The sequence below is a fragment of the Anser cygnoides genome, chromosome 22 (genome assembly GCF_040182565.1).
Source record: "Anser cygnoides isolate HZ-2024a breed goose chromosome 22, Taihu_goose_T2T_genome, whole genome shotgun sequence".
In the NCBI taxonomy this organism is placed as follows: Eukaryota; Metazoa; Chordata; class Aves; order Anseriformes; family Anatidae; genus Anser; species Anser cygnoides.
In genome coordinates this window covers 3,753,563-3,766,542 of record NC_089894.1, presented here as the reverse complement: position 1 = coordinate 3,766,542, position 12,980 = coordinate 3,753,563, and the positions used below count along the sequence as shown (strand labels likewise).

General features: G+C 42.8%; 1 protein-coding gene across 4 annotated transcripts in view; it reads right to left on the bottom strand.

The window, feature by feature from the left end:
* Nucleotides 1-2,514: 2,514 nt before the first annotated feature.
* NSF (N-ethylmaleimide sensitive factor, vesicle fusing ATPase) overlaps nucleotides 2,515-12,980 on the bottom strand; it is a 77,990-nt gene continuing 67,524 nt past the window's right edge. For all 4 annotated transcript variants that reach the window (XM_066981436.1, XM_013201435.3, XM_066981437.1 and 1 more), the window contains exons 18-21: nucleotides 12,567-12,701; nucleotides 11,693-11,806; nucleotides 4,534-4,589; nucleotides 2,515-4,039 (exon numbers count right to left, since the gene is read on the bottom strand). In XM_066981436.1, the coding sequence (XP_066837537.1) occupies nucleotides 4,030-4,039; nucleotides 4,534-4,589; nucleotides 11,693-11,806; nucleotides 12,567-12,701 (315 nt within the window). In that variant the 3' untranslated portion in view covers nucleotides 2,515-4,029. The remainder of the gene's footprint in view (nucleotides 4,040-4,533; nucleotides 4,590-11,692; nucleotides 11,807-12,566; nucleotides 12,702-12,980) is intronic.

Below are 12,980 nucleotides of genomic sequence, written 5' to 3'. Positions count from 1 at the left end.
AGCAACTCATTCATGAGAGGACCACGTCAAGCACAGAGGCCCCGTGCCTTTAGCAGGGATTTGGGCCCCAGGTGTGGCCACACGCATCCCATAACCCATCCCAGTGCAGAAGAACCAGCGTTTGTCCCTCTTCCCACTCACCAGCGCTCCTTGATCCCATTGCCCCTCGCTTTGGGCTCATGTTTTCATGGTGTATTGACACTGAAATTATAACAAACAAAAAAAACAACACATTCTCTTTTTCCTGGCAGGCTCCTCCAACATAAGGGGACCGACATACCCATGTTCCAATGCCAATTCTCATGTGTCAGTGGTTTAACATAGAAGTTGCAAAAAATGTCTAAAACTCTATAGCTGTGTCTTCTACCCCACTCATTTCTTTGTCCACAGGAAGGAGTGGTCGATTGTCCTGCAAAGAGCAATAAAATGATGGAAGACCCCTCATACAAAGAACACAGTACATGGCCCTGACACTCACACCTGTGATTGGACCAAAATCCTCAGTCCCTCCTCTGCAGAGCATGATGAAGAGCTACTGGGTTTGAACACCCTGATAAGCATTAGTTTTCTAAAATTAAAGATCACAGCAGAGCTCTAAGAAACCTCCACGTTCCTGAAATCAGCCATCTTCGACGTGCATTCTATTTAACGTATATATTAAATTCTGTGTCTGGAAAGACTCCAAGTACCTGACTTTAAACAAAACTCCTTTTGTGTTGTTTTTTGTTGTTGTTGTTTTTGTTTTTAATCGAGAAAAGGTATTTAATATTAAATAGAACATTTATTGCCTTGTAATTATTTTACTGTAGCCAGGTATTCTAGCACTGAATGGAAGATCTTTTTCCATCAATCTGCTGTATCCAAAGTTTTGTATAAAGTTGTAGAGGTTGATTTTTTTTTATTTTATATTCAGAAAATTTCTCTTTTTATAAGCATTATTTATTATACAATGTATATACTTGAGTTAACTAAGATTATATATTATATAAATATATATATTTGGAGAAAAATATATTTCAACTTGCATTTTTTTGTGGTACATCATTAAACAAAAGGTAAAAAAACAAAAACATGCACTTGCCAGCTTGTATGGTTTGCCTCTTAAGGTGCTTTAAGTTCTGCCCAATGACATCCACAGGAGTGGTGGCTCCTCACCCTGTTACTTACACACAGGGACAGTCACATGAATGCAAGACAATGATGGCAAAATGCAGCCAGTGATGAGATCTTAGAGCTGACTGCTAACGTGTTTATTTACAGAGGGGCATCCCGTAACGTGCATACACCACTAGATTGCTAGATTAAAATAGCCTTTAGCCTTCAGATTGTCCCCCCACTAAAGCACTTGCAAGCTGTCACTGAATCACCTTTTGGACAGACTGATACCCACAGTTTGTCACTTCAAACATTTCCTGTGCGTGAATAATTGTGTGGGCATTTCTGCAACATCTCCCACACCAAATCAATGCCTTAAGTGCATGCAATTTTCCAAAACAGTGGTCCTAAATTCCTTATTTTAAGGCTTTAAAAAGATAATAATAAATCTGTATTTCTATACTGATCCCCAATTTATAAACAAACCAAACGCATTCACCTCCTTGCAGTGTGCTGTTTGCTTCTTGTATTACGCTGCTTGTGCATTACCAATTCCTAGCTCTGTTTCATTGCACCACGCTGGACACAGCACACTTCTGTGAGGACCACCTCCTCTGGCACGGCAGCAGTGATGCCTTCAGAGTTACACAAGCATCAGCGAGGCGTGGTTACAGTCCACACAACTGAGAAGTCTGCCCTCGTCAGGCTTTTTACGCTTAACAGTTTTATGAGTGGAAGCTTTGTACATCATCCCATCCCTTTCCCCACATGACTCTCTCTCTCAAAAAGACACCCCAACACTTTCAAACATCTTTGCCTTTGCCTACCAGCTCAGTTTGTGAGACAGTTACATTTCTGCAAGGTTCATGGAAAAAAAAAAAAAAGAAAAAAAAAGCCACAGCAACAGGATAAGGTAGGCGATGAAGAATTTGGCCAATACTGTTCAAAGCAATGTAGTTCTCACCGTAAAGCCACTCTTGCCCAGGCACAGCATCTTAAACAAAATGTGATAGGACTCGTTCTCTTTCGCCACCTGCAGGAAACTCCTTAGATGGAGACCCACACAACAGGTTGTGCCCGTCAGTTCTTCCTGGTTTTCCAATGTGGCCTTCTTCAAGTGATAAATCACACATGTACACATACATGCATCTTAGGGATTTCCTCAGCAGTGCAAGGTTCAGAAAACTAGAATGAACTGATTGGTTTAAAACGGTCTTCTTGGCCAACTGCTTTAGGACTACCTGTGGTCAAGCTATCCAAACTTTGCGATCTATTCAGTCCATCGATGCTCAGGTACAAACTGTAGCATCCCTCTGGCAGCAGCAGCCCAGGAATCACTTTCCTATCTTCATCAGCACTCTACATATACACCTCTGTCTGACTAACACCAAAGACATAGATGTCCCCCAGACCATCACAAATAGTTGTGCTTTTTTATTGAATCCATTAATGTGCAATTGAACAAGATATTTATTCATCAATATAGTTCTGGACATAGACACAATAAGGTTTACATCATTTACTCTGAAATATAAGTTAATGTGTTCTGCTAGGACTAGCAGAAGAAAGAAAGGAACAAAAAGTCACAAGATCGTACACAAAATGAGAGGAATAATAATCACTGGGACTCACAATGTCATCACAATACAACAGCACTGCCAAAGGAAAAGAAACTGGAGTGGAGTGACTAAAATACTCCGATTGCCATAAGTATGCAATAAGGACTTGAGTACCTTCACCTTTGGGCCTGAAAGAATGTAAAGTACCCTCCTTCCCTGGGAACACCTCTTTGGGTACAAGCTGCTAGTCCTGAGCAGCATGTCTAGTCAAGTTAAGGAAGCTACACTGACTAAGATCTCGTAAATGGCTTTGATTTCATGCCCCACCAAATTGAGGTATGTTCCATGAACCTTATTAAACGTGTGGAGCCAAAGAACCAGAAGGGAGTATCCTCACGCAGTCGTCAGCACCAGCACCTCATTGATGCAAGATGACTATTGGGGAAAGACCACACAGCAAAGTCTGATACATTCCTTTGTTTCAGTGCAAAAAACATGGCAATACACATCTCGTGCATCCACAGAGTTTGGCTTCCTCTTCATCTCTAAGGAGGAATTTCATCCTTTGGTAACATGGCAGAAAAGTGGGATAATAAGGAGGCCTGCAAATGCCCAAACTGCCATCTACACTGCACAAATGAGCTTTCAGGTTATAATCAGCATCTCTAAAACTGTTTTTGAATTAACATGTTTTAATGCCTTAAAATACTGGATTTGAAAGTTTCCTCTACTCTGATCAACATACTTTCCTGCCTTCTTCCAGTCCCTAATATAAGTAGCCAGTCTCTCTCTCATCAGGCCACAAAATACCTGGGCCTGAAAATGGGTAAAAATGGATATTAGCATGTAGGAAATTCTAGAGCTGAATTATTGTGGTCATTGACTTTGGGTTAGCAGCCTCAGTGTTCAGTGAGGCATACGATGACAAAGAAAAACGCTGAAGAGAGTGTTCATCAAATCAGAACAACAGAGTAGTACTTTAATAAGCCTTCACCGCAGACTACTGGGTTTTACTAGAAGTCACATTTTCTTTCCCTATCTTAGTAAGTGGATGATGGACACAAGTGAGCATTAGCTTCAAAACTTACAGAACATTTCCCCCATGCTAAAATCAAATGAGAATGCAGCCTTGCCTGCACAGAGACAGAAGCACAGTGTTCTAGAAGACACTTCCACATGACATCTGTATATTAAAGACAAAGAATAAAGATACTGTATTGCACTAAACATGCAAATTCCACATTGGGTTCTTGTAAACAGGGGAGTATTTCACTTTGTCCAGTGTGTTGAACACAGAAGAGTAAAGATCCCAGTGTATATTCTCCAGGTTGGTCACTTTTCCAGCTGTTGATCTTGCACTTGGTCCATCTTCAGTTTAGGGAACTCTAGCAAAAGAAACCAAATCCATCAAGAAAGCACACACATGTATAAAAGCACCACTCACTCACATGTAGCCAAGACAGATACTGTTGTGAGTTTCCCCAGCAGATACTGCCCTACGTGCATTAGAAGACAAAGTTCCAGATTTGAGATAAACAGATGGATTTCAAGTCTAGCAGAATCTCTTTTGATTTAACTTAAATTGTAGTCCAATCTCTCATTGAAACTTTAGCAGTCACAGGTAAATTAAGAAAAGCGAAGAATTTGGGCATGCAGGTTCTCAAAAAGTCTTCAGAACCTCCCTCTCCCATAAAAACTGGCATATAGCTGCTAAGATAGCTGATAGTAAGAAGAACTTATATATAGTTCTGTAAATACAGGAGGGGCCAACACTGATATCAGATATACCGTCGTGCAGTTTACCCTTAACAGGGAGCAGCAGCCTTGTTTCTGCATGGAGAACAGAATTTTAATCAATGCTTTAACATAAAGTACTTACGTTCCTTCTTCTCTCAAAAGAGCCAAGAACTTTGTCACCCGGTACTCAGGATCCATCTACATACCAAACAAAACAGATCTTCATTAGTGTTTGAAGAAAGCTACCCCAGGTAGCCACAAAGACAACTAGAAACATGCATGAGTTTGTTTGCCCATGCTTTAGCCGGGCCAGAGATAAGCCTGCTTGTCCAGAAGTTCTGCAGGTAAGCAGTCAAGACAGAACACTATATCAAGAGACAAAGCTGATCAGCACAAGCGTAGCATGCTCATGCTGGAAACATACACAACCATTTCTATTAAGTATTTCTGTTTTAACGGCAATCTTCACAGTAGCTTCATCCTAGCTGCACGCTGTGCAGAAGAAAAGGATCATGGGGTGCTGACTGATGCTCGCCTGAACATGAGCCAGCACTGTGCCCAGGCGGCCAAGAAGGCCGATGGCATCCTGGCTTGTAACAGGAATAGCGCAGCCAGCAGGGCCAGGGAGGTGATCGGCCCCCTGTGCTCTGCTCTGGTGAGGCCGCACCTCAAGTACTGTGCTCAGTTTTGGGCCCCTCAGTACAGGAAAGACTTCGAGGCCATGGAGCATGTCCAGAGAAGGGCTACGAAGCTGGTGAAGGGCCTGGAACACAAGTCCTGTGAGGAGCGGCTGAGGGAACTGGGGGTGTTTAGTCTGGAGAAGAGGAGGCTCAGGGGAGACCTTATTGCTCTCTGCAACTACCTGAAAGGAAGGTGTGGGGAACCAGGGGTCAGCCTCTTCTAGCAGATAACTAGTGACAGGACAGTCACCGTCCCTGGGGGTGTTCAAGGAAAGGTTGGACGTGGTGCTTGGGGACATGGTTATTGGGTGACATTGGTGGCAGGGCGATGGTTGGACCAGATGATCTTGGAGGTCTTTTCCAACCTTAATGACTCTGTGATTCCTCACAGAGGATTCTAGCCTGGCTCAGCACAAGCCAGGCACACACTAAGTCTGCTTCTATCTGCCCTTTGCCAGAGATGGGGCAGCATAAATTAAAGTCAGAAGCAGAAGGGACTGAAGATGCACCCACTTTTCCTCTGCCTTCCTTCCTCCTTACAGCTCCAGCAGCAAAGCACCAGAGAGGAGCTGTACATGGTGGGTTAGCATGTTAGGGAAGCTGAAAAACAGCACAAGGCTATCAGAACTTGCAGTACCAATTTTGTGCTGTAGCTGCATCATCCAGGAACGCCCCGTCCTAGTTTCAGCTAGGATAGAGTTAATTTTCCTCCCAGTAGCTGGTAGGGTGCTATGTTTTGGATTTCCTGCGAGGTGCAGCAGGAGCTGGGAGGGGACAGACCCAGGACAGCTGACCCAAACTGGCCAAAGGGGTATTCCATACCATCTGACGTCATGCTAAACAATATATAGGGGTGGCTGGCTGGGGTGGGGGGACCAGCTTCTTGGGGATAGGCTGGGCATCGGTCAGCGGGTGGTGAGCAATTGCATTGTGCACCACTTGTTTGTACACAGTAGTAGTAGTACTATTATCATTATTATTATTATTTTCTTTTCTGTCCTAATAAACTGTCTCTATCTCAACCCACAGGCTTCACTTTCCTGACTCCCCCCCCCATCCCAGAGAGGGAGGAGGGAGGGTGAGCGAACGGCTGCGTGGTGCTTAGCTGCCAGCCAGGTTAAACCACAACAACACCCTAAAGATCAATCCTGCCTTTCCCCTGTTGTTTCTGTCTCCATGCTGGGGAAGTGGGAAAAAAGGCTGCAAAGGAGGCAGAGATCTAGGCTGCCATCAGAAGACAGTTTGTGACTGCACCAGTCCTTTGTGCGGACGCATGAGCTTGATGATCCTCTCTGCAGTGAAAGGCTCCAGGCAAATTGCCATCACTGACTGCCCCAAGATACAAAAATGAAAAACATGGGACAAACCTGAGGAATCACAGAATCCTCTTTTTATTTTTGTTTTTGAAGATTACAGGAATTGTACTGAAGACTTCACTCTGAAATCCCTCCTCTGTCGACGTCAGGTTACCATGGGTTAGCACTATAAACATTTGGAAGTTGTAAACTTGGGACTCAGAGTATCTTTGTGTTCACAGAATCATAGAATGCCTTGGGTTGGAAGGGACCTTAAAGATCACCTAGTTCCAGCCTCCCTGAAGGTCTCACAAAGAGCAGCACAGAGGGGGGACAATCCCCTCCCTCCACCTGCTGGCCACTTTTCTGTTGACACAGCCCAAGATGCAGTTGGCCTTCTGTTCTGCCAGAGCACAAGGCTGGCTCATGTCGAGCTTTTCATCCAGCAGAACCCCCAAGTCCATCTCTGCAGGGCTGCTCTCAATGAGTTCCTCACCCAGTCTGTGCTCACATCTGGGATTGCCCCGACCCAGGTGCAGCACCTTGCACTTGGACTCGTTGAACCTCATGAGGCTCACAAGGGCCCACTTCTGGAGCTTGCCCAGCTCCCTCTGGATGGCATCCCTTCCTTCTGCTGTATCAACTGCACCGCTCAGCTTGGCATCAACAGCAAACCTGATGAGGATGCACTCGTTTCCACTGTCTATGTCACTGATATTAAGTAGCACCAGTCCCAAGACAGACCCCTGAGGGACAACAGTATTGTATTGCAGCAGTTCGTTTGGCCTAGAAGCTCCAAGTTCTGCTTATATTTGTATATTCTATCTTCAGCAACCCCTTGCATCTTTAATACACTGCCAAAAATAAAGTGGGTTCATTCTTAAAACAGTCAGTGAATGGTACTATCAAGTTGACTTGCTGTAACCTTTTCCAACTCTACCACTTGGCAATAAACGAGCAAGTGCTCTACTAGAAAGTAAATGCGGGACTTATCCTGGGGAAAAAAAATAAATAAACAAACAAAAAGGAAAAAAATACAACATGCAAACACTGAGTGTGTACCCTGGCATCCCACAAAAGATGCAGAATAGGGGAATTTAACTCCTATATCACATGTTATATCCCTAAAGGAAAATTTCCACCAATTCCAGATGTGCATAAGCCATCTATTTAAAGCCATGACCACTGCAACTGAGGGCAATACAAATATCTTTAAAAACAACCTGGAAGAAAATAAATCCTAAAACAACAGCAGTATTACCAGTGATGCGGGCAGGAAAGAAACAGCTAAGGAGAATTTCTGCTTTGTGCTAAGAAAAGCTAAAAATCTGTAACTTTCTATCGCTTTGAAATATCTCAGCAAGGTCAATACCAACTATGAATTATTTTTAGGTCAGAAAAATAAATTCACTGAAACGAGTTGATTTAATGGAACTTACTGAGGATCACTGAGCTACTAAGTTGGGTTTTTAACATGCAATGTTCAGCATTCTAGAAGAAATGAAAGGCTGCCCTACTACCTAAAGCAGTGTTTGAAATGTCTGATACACGGGCATTAAGAACGGTACCGTTGTGCCACATAACCAGAAAGATGGTGTCTGTAGCATCCCTTCTGGCCTAACTCTTCTCTGCCATCTCTCCCAGCTGACACCTGGCCATGAAGGGAAAGCACACCCATCACTATTTTCGTTCTCTCATTTCTATCACAAAGACTGAGGACAACTGAAGTGTGAGCCACGTAAGCCACACATCCTGAACATGGGCTACCTGCAAAATCCCCCTTCTCCGGAAAGGAATCCACACAAATAATCCCAGACTATAAGACTAAGCCTGTGACTGAGGCCTGGCAAATGGCCTCAGATCTGCTCCATCCGAACGACTCTGGCCTGACCAAGTAGCTGGCCCTGCTTAAGCAGGGGGCTGCACCACGTAACAACAAAAAATACAACAACATAATCTGAGATGGGTCTACACAAATGAATCTTTTTATTACTAGAAAACATGTGCTAAGGCCATCAGCTTCAGATTTGCCAATGCCACCGTTCCATCTTCCTAGTCAAAGATGCTGCCCCCTCAACTCATTTCACTCAGACACAAGAAAGTGGCTACGGTAAAACACTTTGTCCATCATCTGCACTAACAGAGCTTCTACAGAATCTTTTGGGAAGAACAGCATCCATCTGCCTACACAGTGTCTTGTCCAAAAGACTAAAGCATGGATCTGAAAGGCAACAAAGACAAACTTGATCAAACAGCTAATTGAAAAAACACAGACATGAAAGCAAAAGGTTTATCTGTCCTGAGAGGAGCAGAAGATGGTGTCAACAGAGTGCAAAGGGGATGCAGGTTCAGGACTCTTGAGTAGAGCCTCTAGTGACCTGTGAAAGGAGAAATGCTCCTATCAAACAGGGTGAAAGATTTTCTAGAAGAACAGAGTGGAGAGCAGCTCTGTGACGCAATCCATAGAGGTTGCAAGAAAATGGCTGCTTCTTCTAGGTAAAGCAGTGTTCTCAAGACATGCCTGGGAGTCCTTAGAGGAAAAGGAAACTGGAGAGACTTCATAAATCTTCAGTCACGAGAAGAAGAGATACTCCAGCACAGTACTCATGTAAAGCTATCACAAAATCCAAACTCTTTATAGGTCTCAGTATGTTGTTTAGTATAACATACACTGAATTTTATGATGATTTTCAAAATAAATTCCCACGTATGTTAAAATAATTTAAGCTGCTGGTCTGTAATGCAAGTTTTATTTATGCTAAACAGAAGTTACCAAATCAGAAAACATTCGAGGTTCAAAAAGGGGCTTTCTGCGGAGCTGCCTGGCTCAGTCAGGTTCCTACTCCGAGAAGGAGCAAGACCTGACAATTAAATCCAAGAGCAACAAGATGGGCAGGCAAAATAAGCAGAAGGAACCAGTCCCCTAGCTGTGGAAAAAGAAGGCTCATGTATGCAGCAGCACCCCAGGGTAAGGTTGCAGGGTTAGGCCAGAGTGAAGCTAAAGCGGCACCCGATAGCACTATGAAGAGGTCCATGTACAGCAGCCAAGGACACTTTTAAACTAAACTTTTCTGGATTCGCATGGCAGACCATGAGTGTATCCATTCATCAAACACTTCTTTTGAACAAGAACTTAACATCATTCCAGGACTCACAGCGTAAACAAGATGACCAAACTATATGACACTAAATGCGAACCGTTCAACATTAAAGTAAACAGCAAAGTAAAACATTAGCACAGTTTGAAGGAAAATTAAGCTGCCAAAAAGTGTGGGTTTACAAGGTTTGTAAACAAGGTAACAAAGCAACCCAAGGCATCAAAGCAATGCAGTGGTTCATGATACTCCAAGAAAAGATATTGATACAGAGAGAAGTTGAGCAAGATTTGACTTTTAAACAAACTGGAAGTCATTTAAACAGTGTAAGAATATCTACATATAGAACACGTTAGGTTCACTAGTCTAGTTAAACAAAAACACAGATTCAGTGACCACAGAGAAGGAAGGAAGGAAAGGAGACTATTTTTGCAAAGAATTCATTCACCGTGGGACCTAATCACTTGCATTTTGAGAAACATTGTCCATCACTTGGAATTTTTAAGGATCTCAGGTTTGTGATCGAATAATCTCTTTCTAAACAGCTGTGTTCTAGCTCAGTGAAAAATTAAGCATCTCATTTAATAAAATTTCCTGGAAAAGCAACTCAAATTGGGTATTACCGTGGTAATGCTCTTCTATTTAGTGACAGCCTGTATTGCTTTCCTGTATTAATAGCAGTTCTGAAGATGGAGACATGTAAACAGCTCAGATCTTTCACAACAGAACATCTTTGTATCTAACTTCCCTATACTATTCACCCTAATTGAATGTAGTAACATAAGTCACGTCACTACCAGCCACCCATGTATAGTAACATAGGTGGGTTACCAACCATCTATGCTGGCAGTAACAGTCCTTCCTTTTCTACTTCTTCCACATTTCAGGAGTGGCACGAACATGGGGGTTCTGCCCATCTCCTCCCAGCCTGACTGATCATGGGCTCATCTACAAAATTGTTACCTGGTTAAAAAAAATGCACAACACCAGTTTACCTGTCTGCACTGCCCAGAGCCTGAAGACTCCCTGTCTACAGTGTCCTAGGTGTGCAGCCACAGGGCGATGCTGTGAACAAGTCTGGGGTAAGCATCTCCACCCACACACCAGATACACAACTGCCCACAGTTTACATAACCTTCACCTTCACTTTTGACAAAAACCAACACTTAAGGTCAGAACAGCAAAAGAAAACGTCCTGCATCAAAAGAAGGAATCCATTGTCAAGGCTAAGTGAAATGGACTGCAAGACAGCCAGGCAGTCCCTGAGGCCTGCACCCCTTAAATACATTTAATACATGTGAGCAATGACTTACTGACTTGCCTGTAGGTATGGAATTAAAAGCCAAGGAAGAAGAGGAAAAAGTAATCTAGATAAATGACTTTATTCCCTGAGGTGACATCTAGTCAGAGCATATCCTTAGTGCTGTGCAAGTTTTAACAGAATTGTGAATAGTGAACAGAGGGATACATGACTTATATGCTGCTAAACTACATGCCTCTTAGCTTATGCTCAGCCTCTCCTAGGAAGATCTAAGGACAGTTCACTCAGCTGCACTAAATCCATTTGATGTGAAAAGAGAGCGTGTGAGGGGGGGGGAGGACTCAGAAGGGCGCTGAAATGTCAGCCACAGAGGATTAGGGCTGCATGCTACACCCTCTCATTTTTAGCATGCATATACTGTCGAGCACAAGCTTGATGGCTGGCTTGCAGGCATAGATGATGGGTGCGGGGGAGGGTTAAGAGCTACATATTTCTACCCTCTGCAATTATTTTCTTTAAAGTGCTGAAACTGGAAAATAAAGAGAAGAGCAGCTGAACAGCCTGACAGATTTATCTTCTTCAGGGAAAGAGCACATACACCTGCACAGGCACCTTTTTCTTTAAAAAAAAAAACCCGCAACACTAAGTGATTGCTATCTGCAAGCTTAGCATGCTGGGTGTAGAGAAGAAATTTCATGAAAGGTAAGTTAATCCAATCCCTCTAGTTGCCAGATGCTCTCCTCTGAAATGCAGCTCTAAACAGCCTATAGGCACTGTGGTTTTTAAAGATCTCTCCATGGACCAAGACCTGGAGATTTCTTTGTTCTGAAAATTTCTTCTCACTGAAGCTCTTTTCTCAACCTATCCAAAGGTTCCCACCACACAGCTGAAGTAGGAGTCTGCAGACAAGCGGGAACCCCTGAGACTGCTATATTTACCCCACTCCTTCCTGAACCTGAAAAAATCTTACTTGTAATGACATTTCTATCAGCATCAGCAGCTTCTTGATACCAATCCAAACAGACTTTCCTTTGACGTTCTGTGCAATGGTGCTGCGTTCCTTGTCTTTGAAGTTACCCAGGAGCTGGAAAAATAAATAAATCAGGATACCGTCATTAGGAATAATGCTACCTAACTCAGGACAAAGCAAACAAGAAGCTAGTGTGCATTTTCTAGCTTAGAAGGACAATTTTCTGCCTTGTCTGAAGACAAAACACTTAAATTCTTTTATTCCACAATTGTTCTTTTCAGAGCATCTCTTATCAGCCAGTTACTTATTTGCTTTTATGACTCATTCCAGGATTTCTCCAGATTAGAGTCTAGAAGGAACACAGTGGCTCAAGTCACAGTAAGTTTTCAAACCTGTTGCAAGAGTGGCTTTATCTTTCAGGCTTTGGTGATATTATCATGGTGGTAACATGTTGCACAAAAGATTTGCCTGTTAAATTTATTTTAACAGCCTTCAATTTTCACTACAATTTCCACTATGGCATAGAATAAGCCATTTAGAGTGCAGATTTACAAAGAATCTGTATCTTCAGCACCAATCACCTTCATTTGACTTTCCAGTTCATGAAAGCTTAGCTTTCCCAAAAGTATCCGAATCATATTCGCTAACCACTTCCATGTCCTTCAAATCTTTCAATCCACTCCACAAACTTTTTTCCTAGATCTACTGTTCTCTCATTTTGCCTTCATTTATCATATGAAAAAGTAATTCAGGGAAGCTTGATACTTGTTATGACACAGTTAAGTGGGACAGCGTTCCAAAATGCAGATCTACCGGAAAATCATTCATTTCCAGCAAGTTTTGAGATTGTTTGTCATCCATTAACTTTTCTCACCTCCAAAGCCTCCATCAGCTGTTCCCCTGTTGCAATGTTGGGCACATGGATTGTGGTGCTGAAAGCATTCAACATTTCCATTTCCTGCAGGACATCTTTGCGACTGGTGGTTCCAATGATGAGAAGCTTGCGACCCTGTCCACACAACAGAATAAGTCTCACAAAAGGAGAAACAAAAGAAGAGAGGAACCAACCTTGGGAAGGGAAGCTTCAGCTAACAACAAATGAAAAATAGAAAATGGCCATTTAAAAACACCACTTAAAATAAAATTAATAGCATTACACCTCTCAGTAAGTGAAAGTTGTCAACATCCGTCATACAAGGCTATGATCAAATTCCAGAAGTCTGGGGTAATTGCACCATTAGAGTCCAAAAATTAAGGTACACAGAACTCACCAATACTCACAGCTTTC